This window comes from Betta splendens, chromosome 1 (assembly GCF_900634795.4).
Source record: "Betta splendens chromosome 1, fBetSpl5.4, whole genome shotgun sequence".
NCBI classification, from domain to species: domain Eukaryota; kingdom Metazoa; phylum Chordata; class Actinopteri; order Anabantiformes; family Osphronemidae; genus Betta; species Betta splendens.
In genome coordinates, this window is record NC_040881.3 from 10,163,668 (window position 1) to 10,176,546 (window position 12,879).

General features: G+C 48.1%; 1 protein-coding gene across 1 annotated transcript in view; it reads left to right on the top strand.

Annotated features, from left to right (window-relative positions):
- Window positions 1–11,041, top strand: part of pcdh7a (protocadherin 7a) — a 43,912-nt gene extending 32,871 nt beyond the window's left edge. The window contains exons 4-5 of the mRNA XM_029163166.3: window positions 5,681–5,882; window positions 7,352–11,041. Of these exons, the coding sequence (XP_029018999.1) occupies window positions 5,681–5,882; window positions 7,352–7,893 (744 nt within the window). The 3' untranslated portion in view covers window positions 7,894–11,041. The remainder of the gene's footprint in view (window positions 1–5,680; window positions 5,883–7,351) is intronic.
- Window positions 11,042–12,879: the final 1,838 nt, after the last annotated feature.

A 12,879-nucleotide genomic window follows, 5' to 3' on the forward strand; every position in this document is an offset into this window, starting at 1 on the left:
GTTTGTGTTGTGTGTGTGTCAACACAAAGCATCTGTACATGACTGTTTACTGAAGTGACAGCTGTCAGGTTTGAAATCGGCTCCATCATTACAAAAGGGAGGCTGTTTAGCACCCAAAACTCCCGGTGATTGATTTGGACCGGTCCTCCCGGCGCTCGCTGTTTGAGCACAACACAAGTTTTTAAAGTGAGGCAAAACAAGAGAGCAGAAGCAAAGGTCATTTCTGACTGATCAGCATTCCAGATATGAAGCCTGGACTCTACCCATGTGGTGTCAACACAAGCATATTAGCTTTCACTGTGTGCCACAGCAGGATAGTGCAATATCACCTTACATCCTGCACAGCTGCGATATGCAGAAGCCTGACATTTTATCAATCGGCTTCACGTAGAGTTGTAAATAAGTCATCGTGTTCGGAGAGGTGACATATTGAGATGACATATAATTTCTTCTGTGATGCTGATCTTACATTGAGTGTAAGGTCATTTGCTAAAAACTTCATCAATATCATGTAAAGCACATGAATTATCGCCAGACGCGTTGCGTAGAGACCCCGTAAATCATGACGTTTAGTATCTGTGGAAGGTCAGACAGTTTCATTGCTCACATAACAATAGTCGCATTTGGAAGTATCATAATGTACGGTTGCCATGACGCATCACACATTCAACGCCAAAGTCTCTCGTCAAGAACAACTGGCAGGGAAATTAACATGCAAAGCTTCAGCCTCGAGGTGTCTGGACGGAGCGATAACGAATGGGATGGCAGGTGTCGGCCCGATTGACATTTTGACTCAGACAACTGTCTGACTTTTAGCCGGTTCAACCCAAAAACCCGACCAGCCGTCACAAATTAAAGTCTGTTTTCTTTCCATGGACTAACAGCGTCGTGAAAAGCAAAATAGTGAAATATTATAAAATGCCATCAAGTGATTAAAACATAAATTTCATCTGCCAAAAGCCTGTTTTTTAATGAACTGAAGCTAAAAGGCAAGAAACAGATTTTTCTATGTAATTAAAATCTGCTTTGGCCAAACGTAATTATTGAACGTCCTCTGTGTTGACTCTGTCAAGTCACTGGATATTAGTCAAACTTCAATTATATTTTGCTGCAAAAATCATTACAATAATTCATATGTTGTTGAGTAACTAAAACAGAATATGCATGAGGGCTGTGTGGTCTGGTCAGGTGTGGATTATTTATGACCTCATCTCTCCTAGCGTGCCCATGTGACCTGGGGTTTAGTGAGTGGGTGCGAGAATATATGAAGTATCCTCTAGTCTGAACGAGGATCTGAAGAACATGAGGATAAGAATAATAATCTAATAACAGAGTAAAGTGAGCCATTGCGTGGTGGCATGTCAGACATAAATGATGTGAGCCCAGAGCCAAGGGGAAATGTGGCTCCAGTCCTACAACCATATTTGTAGTTTTGGTTTATGCATAAGCCACATCCCGTCACTTCATTATGCAGACGAGAGCGCAGCAGAGACAAACACAAACACGCTCGCTCCCAAGTGCGATCGCACGCGCACAAACAGTCCAGTGTGCAGATGCCGCGCGTACCCGCACGTGTGTTGAATCTGCAGACACATGTAACGAGAAGAGAGGGAGACTGTTAATTAACCAGAGCTCGTTAATTCTCTTTGAACCGACAGCGAGGAGGTTTACACACTAATTACCTTGATGACTGAGCCAACCTGTGCGCGCACGGCGCTCGCAGCGCGCACGTACAGCACACACACATACACGTGTAATCTCAGAGGCTGACAAAACACATCTTGCAGCCTTTGAAAGTCTCACACAGGCATGGAACACAAACACGGAGGTGTGAAGTCTCACTCTACACACTCTTGCCCTGAAATGAAAGCTATATTAGGAACGCGTTCCTTTTCGGCGGGTTCCTCAGAGCTGCAGGATTCGAGTGGTTAAGTTTATTCTGAGTTCAGTCTTATCATGCCTCCTGTTTGATTCGCACTGAAATGCCATAAATATCTTCACAATGCCTCCCATTCTGTAGCAGGATGCTCGCGTTTGCACAATACGCTCGCGTTGCACGCGCGTGTCCTGTACACACCAACACGCTTACCTCGACCGGGCTGACGACTGAAGCTCCCATGTCAGTGCTGAACTCTAATGGCCCGTGTCAGATTAAGGGGAAGGTTTTTTATGTCCTCCGTCAAACTCAATTAATATTCCATCAGGCATGAATTCATAGGCCACGCTGGACGTTTGCCAATTCATCCATGAGTGTGTGTCTGCTTTCATGTTTGAGTGCGTGTCAACATTCAGTGGGTATTTGGAATACTTAGTAATTAGTCTTTATTGCGGTTGCTAAGCCAAATTACAGAAAGCATGCGCACACATAAACACGCTGTCTGCTCCGCGAGTTGTAGAACGGGAAGTAGTACGGAGAGCAGACCAGAGTAGAGAAAGGTGCAAGCGGATGAAGCGCAGAAGCAATAAACATGGGCAAATTGAAAGTGGGTGTGAAAGGTTAGAAATAACTGAACTGACAGAGAAATGTTAGGATATAAAATCAAGGACAAACAAGCCAAAATACGAAGTAGCAGCGAAGGGGGGCAGACGGAGGAGGCTGCACAGTCAGGAGAATTAACCACTCCGAGGCGCCTAAATTTGGGATTTGGCAAATGAATAAACGAGCGGTTTGTCAATGGGTGAGCGGCGCAGAGGTGGAGATGAGAGACAACGAGAAAGGAGGAGGTGAAAAGGGGTTAGGCAGAGTGGAGGAGTTATGGGTCAATAAAGCCTGCTTTGGGGAGATGAGAGGAACTCATAACGAGGTCAAGGACGCAGCATTGATCGGCACGTCGCGAAGCCGACTGGCGAAGAGGAGACGGGAGGAGAGAGAGAGGGAGGAGAGAGGGAGGAGAGAGAGAGAGAGAGAGAGGGGAGAGAGGGAAGGAGGAGAGAGAGGGAGGAGAGAGGGAAAGAGGAGAGAGGGAGGAGAGAGAGAGGGAGGAGAGAGAGAGGGGAGAGAGGGAAGGAGAGAGAGAGGAGGAGAGAGGGAGGAGAGAGAGAGGGAAGGAGGAGAGAGAGTGAGGAGAGAGGGAGGAGAGAGAGAGGGAGGAGAGAGGGAAGGAGGAGAGAGGAGGAGAGAGGGAGGAGAGAGAGAGAGAGAGAGAGAGGAAGGAGAGAGGGAGAGGGAAGGAGGAGAGAGAGGGGAGGGAGAAGGAGGAGAGAGAGAGGGAGGAGAGAGAGAGCCACAGGCTCGACTGTCGGATCAGCCGCAGAAAGGAAGGATGGAGGAGAGAAAGGGAAAATGAAATTATCACGAAGGAGTGAATGGGGGGCAGCTCCGGCCAGAAAGAGGGTTGGAGGGAAATTGAATTAGATGGAATCACTGCCGAGCAGATGAATTCTGTGCTAACGCACGCACGCACGGCTCAGGGCCTGCGATGGCGGTGAATCAGCTTGTGTCTGTCAATCAAGTGGCATCCTGCGGAGCAGGCTGGATTTGTACGTGGCTGTAGGTTGAGACGGTGTGAGACAATTACATCTGAGGAGCACCTGATTGATGCAGAGATCACTAATAGCATGTCCATCAGATGTTCTTGAGGCATTAGCAGTGATGGTGGGAATCAGGTGGACTTTCTGTCCACACGTTCACGCTTCACCCTCATCCGTAAAGGTATTGTAATGGAATTCCTAGATTCATCGCCGCAAACTTGCAGAACAGTTGCAGTCGCCTCCCCGGGAGCCTAATTAGCCAAAATGATCAGGCCGTCACGGTGAGAAACCAGCTAGCGAGCGCTGGAACAGCATCCCGCGTAGCAGCGCGGCGTTAGCGTTGTCCTGTCTTAGCGCGCGCTCATTAGCCTTCATCGCCGGCTCCTCCGCGCCCCCGAAGGCCGGCTCCCGCCTCCCGCTCGCCCTCTTCGCCCGCTAAATGTGACGGGAAGCGGCGGTGACAAGTGAGAAGAGCCCGTTTGTGTGACGGGTCTGGCTTTAACACAGTGTGGTGAGGTGTAGAACACCACACACACACACACGTCCAAGGACGGTGGAATGAAGGGTTCATACATCGTTGGACGTGTGGATGCTGCAGCGTGTCCTGAGAGATGTTGTCATGTATTTTTTAGCTTTGTCTAAAACCTTATGTTGCTTTCCTGTACAAAAGAGTGGAATATTGTGTAGCGTTTTTCTTTTTTTAAACGTCGCCTGCTTATCACAATCAATTATCGCTTGACGTCGTCATTGTCCTGTGATCACGGGGACTATTTTTACCGGGAAGTTGAGTTACGATTACTACTATGATCGCAGCAAAGCTGTTGTGACAGCCAAGAAATGAAACGAGTCATTTGTGATGTCGACACCACTGATCTCTGTAACATCTGACTTATTATGGTGAGATCACACAATCAACTCCTTTTTTACGTTGCGCGGGTTAGAAAACCAACTAGCGCCCGCCCACACCTGTGTGACTGTTCATACCCCCCCCCCCCGTGCCTCCAGTCTGACTGAGTGAAGAGGAGGCCGGGCCTCTTCATCGACGCTAACGCTCTATAAATACACCGCTGCCTCTGTGGAGAGCGGAGATGAAGCCGCCGAGATCCCAAGAACTGCTCCTGTTCCATTAGACTTTAATATCGCCTTTCTTCCTCCTAGTGTCGCGCGCGCTCGTCGCCGGCGCCGCCTTTGTTCCACTCCATTGTCCCGCTTTCATCCGAAGATTGTTAAGAAGCGCGGGAGAAAACAAGTTAACTCGGCTTCATTTATTCCGCTGCCTTCCTGGTGTGTGTTGTGCTGTTTCAGTGGATGATGTAAAAACCACTTTCGCTGCGGCACTGGGAGATTTGTTTGGTGGACGAACCACTGGTTTGTCTTCACAATCGGAGTCGTGGCATTTGAAGACAAAACAAGACGTACCTGTGGGTTTCTTTTGGGTTGTTTGTTGTTATTGACATCCCCATTTAACTTCCACACGGTGGGAAATAACAGCAATTTCCATCCTCGAGTGGAAAAAAAAGCGAAGAAGGAGCCTAACGATATTCTGTAATCCATAATTTTGCTAATGTCAACAAACCCAATGAAAACGCCAAAACCAACTAATCCAACTTTTTCCTGTTGTCTGTGGGTTTTAAAAACCTTTAAACCTGGTCATAGCACCATTGTAGCACACCTCACACAGGTGATGATGATGTTTTGTGTTACTGTTGCTGCAGCTGCCGATCAATGCACATTTTTTTAGCGGGCTCATATCTGTGCCCATAACTGGTCCCGACAGGCTTCAGATAAACGACTTGATGATACAGGAATTCACCAACCCTCTCTATTAGCATTCCCAATTTCTTTCCATACAACACAGAGGGGACTTGACATCGAGCAGCTGCTGCTAAGCAGTTCCAGATGAAAACTGCATGTCTCTGGGACGGCCAGAGGTTCGTAAACACCAGTCTTGTCCAGCAGCATTAATCTAAACTGGGATTAAAAGGCAACTGAAAGCCTTTTAGAGCACCGTGATTGGTTGATAACGATTACCCTGCATTGTAGCAACTAAGCCCATAATCACGGAGAACACGGTCTGATAATCTCAATATGTCTTTGCAGACCCCCGCCCGCCCCCCTAATCCGCAGATGTGGAATCTCAGATTAGGAATCCTGGACGATTAATCCCATACTGTGTGTGTGTGTGTGTGTGTGTGTTTGTTGTCTGCAGGGGACCCTTCGCCGGGTGACCTTCTCCGTAGTCAGCCAGCCACAAGACGCCGGTTGTTATGACAGCGGCCTGGAGGACTCGGAGACGCCGAGCAGCAAGAGTTCGTCGGGGCCGCGGCTCGGGGCCCTGCCGCTGCCCGAGGAAGGCTACGAGCGGACCACACCGGAGGGCAGCGTGGGGGAGGAGGAGCACGTGGAGAACGGTCAGAGCCGCAAACAGCAAGCAGCCGCCGCTCAGCTCACGCCGCCGAGCAATCTGCATGTATTGACCTAATATTTTGTCTCTCAAGGCCGCGTTCAACATCCAATGCGGTGTCAAGGCCTTCGGCGTGTTTTGACTCAAACGCGCACGCACGCACACACACACACACACACACACACACACACACACACACACTGAAACACTGACTTGCAGCAAGGTCCCACGAGTCTTTTTTGTCCTGACACGATGGGAATGTTGAATGAAGCGGTTGCTTTGTGTGTGTGTGTGTGTGTGTGTGTGTGTGTGTGTGTGTGTGTGTGTGTGTGTGTGTGTGTGTGTGTGTGTGTGTGTGTGTCTATACTGCATGTAGTGGCAGCGAAATCTTCCCTTTCAACAACTAAATTGTGCTTTTACCTTTTTCTCCGGGATCTTTGTCAAGGATGGAGAGTGAAGGAAAAAGGGTTTTGATTTTATTTCATTCTGTTCCATTGCCCTCCTTCCTCTGTGTGTGTGGAGCGGTGACAACACATCAAGGTCACGTCGTCCTTGGTGACTGGCTGCACTTCTGGGACTGTAAACGTGTTTTCGGTTAAATGCCGCTTTTCCACCGACGTGTGAAATCTGGAGGATTTTGCGGAGTTTAATAAGTTTTTTGTCACGGTCAGGTGGAGAGAGGAATTGAACAGAGGATTCATTGTGTTAGCTATAATTATACTGTATAATTATGTGCCCGTTTGGTTTCACATGAATTACTGCTGTTGACGCACGCAGACAACAAAACTGGAGGCAGTCTGCAGAATACGCTTCAATTTCCAGTGTTTAAGTCGAGCAGAATTCAGGAGCCCGAACGCGAGTGACGCCGTTGTTTTTCGGCTGCTCTTTAGATGTGTGAGTGGATTTTACCCTGCCAGAGACAGACAAAGGCGAGATCACACCCTGCGCAGCTCCTGTAATTGGCAGAAAAAGCAATTTACCTCGTTTATGCTCATTATAACTCCTGTCTCTATTCGAGGCGATGTCCGCATCGATTCACAAATGGCTGGTTTACTTAGGTAAAACCGTCCTCTTGAGGCCTCACTAACCTTTCAAACCCACTCTCATGGGACATAATAAGGCGCATATGGAACTTGATATATTTCTTGCACATGAAGCTCAGATCAGACGTGAAAAACGTTGATCGCTATCTTTTCCGAGGCCTTAATTTGTTGTTTAGCTCGACGTCTGCTCTCAACGTGCGCTTAATGTTTAAGCATCCTTTAAATTCAGCCGCGTTAATTATGCACTAGCAGCATTTTTCTCTCTCTCACCCGGCGTTGAACTCAGCTGCTCAACATTATTCCTGAGCTCGCCACCTTTTTTTTTTTTTTTACATTTGACTGTCTGCACCTGGGTCAAACTGTACAATTACAGCATCCGCAAAGGTTAAACGGGCTTTTTTTCTGCTCTTCTTGTCTCCGTCTCCGCCTCCAGATGCCAGGCAGCTGCCAGACGTGGCGCTGACGGGCAAATGCACCCGGGAGTGCGACGAGTTCGGCCACTCCGACACCTGCTGGATGCCCGTGCGCCCCTCCCCTCGCCAGCGCCAGCGCCACGGCAGCGAGCCCCCGCGGCTCTCCACCTTCGCGCCGGGCGACGACAACAACAACCTCCGCGGGAACGAGAGCGACAGCGAGAGCGCCGGCAGCGGCGGCAGCTCGGAGCCGGCGGCGGTCGTCGGCGGCGAGGCCCAGCGCCTGCCCCTGGTCAACGGGGACCCGCTGGGCACGCTGGGCGGCGGCGGCGGCGGCGACCGCAACCGCAACGTGGGCGACCACAACCGCAACCTGCTCAACCGCAAGATGACGTCGGCGTCCTACGACACCTTCAGCAGCGCCGGGTTCGGGCGGCGCCAGCCGGAGGAGGAGGGCGGCGACGGGCAGAACCCGCCCGAGGTCATACCGCTGACGCGGACGGGGGGCGACTACAAGACGGCGTCCTGCCTCACGCTGTCGCGCCGCGAGGTCTACCTGTGACGGCACGTCGTCGGTTTGGAGGCGCTTTTGAACCTGTGAAGATGTGAAGCTGTCCGAGCGAAACTTTTGGATTCTGACTAATATTTATAAGCACTTAAACTTACACGAGTTATAAATCATCTCTTTGAAGAGCTTTGGCCATAAGTACTTTCTAAGAACGTCTCTTTTTTTAACTGTTAGTGAAAGGCCGTGGTCCTGGAGGGAACGTCTTCATCTGCTTCTTTTTACCTGAACCCTACGCATGTCTGGCCCTCGGACTCCGAGGGGCCTGTGTGAGGACGATAGAGACAACGGAGACTTTGTAAATGCTATAACGCTATAAACGCCTCAGTGCATATAAAAACTTTTACGGACTCAGCTCATAAAACGCGTGAGGTCGCACCCAGTCAAAGTCGCTCAGAGGAACTAACGGGTCTTTGATTGAGGCATTTGGATCTGATTTAAACCAATCAAACTTTTATTGCCCAATCAACTCTATCCTAAACCAAGGCGGGGATTTCAACCAGTGGGACTGGCAGTGTGAGCGCTGTACAGCTACTTAGCAGGAAAAAAAAAATCAGGTCCAAAAACACAGAGGAGACGGAACAAACTGCAACAATGTGAAAAGAACAGACTTTTTCTACAGGCTTCAAAAGTGATCATTCAGACACCAGGTTCTCATGGAGTGTCAGTAGTGCCACAGTGTGAACACGTGTGTCTCTTCTTTTGCCTTCGCACCCAGTCTGTATGTATATATCGTGTGTGTATTTGATAAAACAGTGTTATCGCTCTCCGCTTCGGAGTCGGCTGGGGTGCCGAGCTCACTACACACCTGCAGTATCCTAACAGTGATCATGTATCATAAATACTTCATGCGCACACACACACACACACACACACACACACACACACACACACACACACCTTAGCATGCAAACACACACTCATATGGTGCATTTACGATTGTGAACATGCTTCAGGCCACAGTTTATGACATGATCCAGTGGCTGTGTAACATAGTATATAATAAACTGCATTAACGTTTATACAGAACACACACGCGCGCGCGCACACACACACAGCCTATTAAGGCTTATGACACGTAGGAAGACACACTCATAGTAAAGGTGTGCGCAGTGCACTGCTCATGTGCAGTGTGTACGTGCTCTTAATCATCATTTTAACATATTGCCTCTCATTGAACTAGCTGTAGCATTTTGCCTGCTGCCCTGCAGCCAGTATTTAAACATGAAACGTATTTAAATAATTACTCATCTCTCTGACTGACGTGTGGGGCTTTATTAAAGGGAATTTCAACGACATCCACTGTATGTATTGATAGACAATGTGGACATATGAGATATTCTGCATATTGTAAGTAGGATTCATAGAAAAAATGAAATCTCTCATTTCTGTAAAGGAAAAAAAGACAAGAAAAAAGAAAGATAATGCAAACTTCTTTTCTCTCTTTTTTAAACCACATGCCTTTTTTGGATACCACGCCTATTTGGATACATCTGTACTAAATGTGTGCGCTCATGGGGGAGTGGAGATAATGACGGCAGCGAGGGAGTTAGCATTAGTGGATTAAGCCGCTCCTTCTTTGTGCTAACCTTGGGCCTCTCTCTGCATCTCCGTGGCCCCGAGTCGTCACAAAGCTGTTTCGCAGGCCGCGAAAGACAGGAACGCAGTGCGGAGTTCGGCCGCGACCCGCTTCGCCCGCGCGGCGCCGACCCGTGCTGCCGTGCGCGCGGGACCTCGCGGATGACGGGCTCCTTCACGTTCGTCCTTCCCAGCAGCCCCCACGCGGCTCCGCTGGGCCGGGGAGTGGGTGTGGATCCAGGCCAGCACATCTTAATTCCCATCATCAGTGTGTGGTTCAGTGGTGTGATAGGGATAATAGGGTTAGGTCGTCCCTGTGGTCTTAATGAGTTTCCTTTCTCCTCTCTTCTCCTCCCTTGATCTGCACTGATCTCATTAATGTCTGGATAGGCCAAAGTAACACTGCTGGAAAATGCCAGTAAGCGTGCGTCTTTATTTTATTTTTTTTTCGGGCTGTTTTGGATCAGAGGAGGCGAAAGGCGCACGCTTGTTAACGACGTGCTGCACTTCAGTTCTTAGCACCCAGTACAGCTCAGAGCTCTCAGGTAAGACAGGTGCGTCACCACGTGTGGCTTCTTGACTGGGCCTTCACCTGGTGGCGTGTTTTAGCATTAACAGCTGAGAGATGTGTGTGCGTGACTCCACTTTGTGCGCTTGCACCACCCTAACGTTACAACTCTGCAAACCCACCCCTTTATTGTCCCGGGCCTCTGATGCACCCACTCCCGATGCCTTCATTACCCCCACGCCCCCTAGAACACGGCTGTTTACTGAGCTTGCTTAGCAGCGGACTGTGGAGATGCTGACACTGGTAAGGGACCAATGAGACGCGAGGGGACGAGTCTCTGGATCCCTTGGACGCCGGGGAGGTTGTGGAACCAACTAACCCGTTTGTTAAAGAGACTCTGGACGCAGCCCAGCGACGGACTTCACTCCAAACTGCTGTTTTATGGTAGTTTCATTAAAGCACCTTTCAACGCCCCGCCCCCCCCCCACCGCCTCCCCCACCCTCCCCTCCAACCAGATTTAAGGGAACTTAACTGTGCATGAATCTGTGTGGAAGTGTATCTTTTTTATACTGTGCACGTTTAAAGATGAATATGTTTCAGTCTACTGCAAAACAACGAGGGGAGACGGACAGAGAGGGAGCGTGACGTCTGGGAGTCAATCAGCCGATGTTTGGGACATTTTTTAAAGCGGACACTTCCGCAGACATCATGTTCCTGTCATCTCCCCCTTTAAGCTCTTATCCTTATAGCCATGTACAGATAAAACCGCTACGTAGAACAGGAAACTGGAATCCATAACAGACGATGGCATGCTTAACTTCAAATCTGCACTCAAAAAAAAAAAATGAGGGAAAAAAAAGATGTTATTTTTATTTTCCTCTTCTTTGTTCCGCTTTCTTATGGGGCCAGCTCTGTTTTCTTTTTGGCCACTCCCCTCCTGTATTTACATAATGAACTAATTGCATTTGCTATGACGAGGAGGAAGAGGAGCCGCCGACGAATGGTATGAGGATGAATCATGTAAAAGTTTGACTTTGACATTAAAAACTTCAAACACGCGTTTGTCTGTGAACCTTTTAGGAGGGAAATCTCTCACAGCAACTGTGAGAAAAACAAGTGTTGGGAAACAAAAGGCAAATTAGTTTCTGTCCAGTACATCTTTGCACTGGAGGTATAAAAAGTATTGATAATCTCTAATTTTACTGTATATATGTATATATATATATATATATTATTGTATCTCTGTTCCCCTATAAAGCGTTTAAATTAACGGTTTAATAATAGTTAAGACTCTTCATGAACCAATAAGAAGCCTTTAATTATAGCTCGGAGCTCTGGTTCAGCAGGTTTTGCCCAGAGCTGTTTATTTTGTACTAATTGAGCCAAGTTCTGCTGAGGAAGAACGGTGCCGTGAAGCCACAAGCTCCAGAACAAATGAGTGAGAGGAAACTGTTGTGTCACGTGTTCGTTCCAAGGTCAAGGACAAACCGCGAGGCTTCGTTTGCGAAGCGCTCTCTCACGCGCCGCCGTGAGAGCGAAGAATCCTCCTCTTTGGCAGAATGACACACTGACGCGTTGCCGTTGCCGTTTTTACCTGGCTGACACCAGAATTCATTTCATTCACTGAAATGTAGGACACCCATCAACTTAATCTTTGAAAGGGGAATTTTCTCAACTGATTCACCGCTTTGAGAAAAGTTTTAAAATGCATGGGGCAATTTGGACTTAGACTTATCAGAAAAACGCTTCAGAGGTGTTAACTGCAGCAAAGATTAGCGTGAAGGACTCAAAATGTCAAAGTCCCGCAATCTGTGTTTAAGGGAGCCCCGTATCAAACACTGACCCCGTGTGGTGGAGGCGCAGTATTACTCCATTCTAAGAACTTTCCTCCTTTGTTGCACGTGAACAGCCTTTTGTGCTCACGCGCTTTGGGAAGGGGTTCAATGCGGTGCAGTCTGGAAAATGATTATTAGGTTTATATTTCACAGTCTTTGTCACGCGAGACGTGGAAATGCATATTAGGTAGATCATAAGTTCACTGTGGGTGTAACGCAGACGTATAAATCTGAGGGCTTAGACGGCGACTTGTACAAACAGCGTGCAGACAAGATAGCGATTCAAATGACATTTAATTTAAACCATTTGTTAAACTGTGTGATCCTCCACACAGATAGCACCCACCAGTGGAAGTCATTTTCCAGCACGCCGGTCCACACCCTGCACCAGTCACAGACCCACTCCTGCCTACTAATTTGACTCTTTTCCAACAATTACAGCTTAATATTCACATCACAGGTTGAATGAATTATGCCGGTTGAGGAAGGGATTGAAACGGTTTCCCAGTTAATTGTGTTCTTCGAGGCTCGTGGCTTATAACAATCACACGTTTGATTTATGGTTTAGCTGAAATGTCAATTCGCGGAGGCTGCATAGTTTAGTGTCCTCGTTATCAGCAATTAGCGTAATCACTTGTCAATACAAGTGAATGGAATGACGGCGTGCGTCATGTGCGATGAAAACGTGTTTGCGACTAAACATTCCGGAGCCACGCTGACCGTGGCCTTCAGGAGCGATGGGCCCCCGAGGACCAGTTGTTCTGAAGCCAGCAATAAGGTCATAAAAACACACATAAAGGGAAAATCATTGAAGCGCGTTATGAAGGGTATTAGTGATCTACTCTGAAATATCAGCCAGCGCATAAATCAACACCAACTCATAAGTCAGCTCATAATTGGTAACTGTACAACACTTTGTAAATAAATCACATTGTTTCCACAGATAAATGGACAAAGAGTTGTCGGCGCTGCGAAATAAAGCTCACGGGTTTCTTTGAAGTCTTAATTAAATTCCGGAGGAAGGCCCAGTGAATGTGAACTTTATTGATTTTATAAAGATA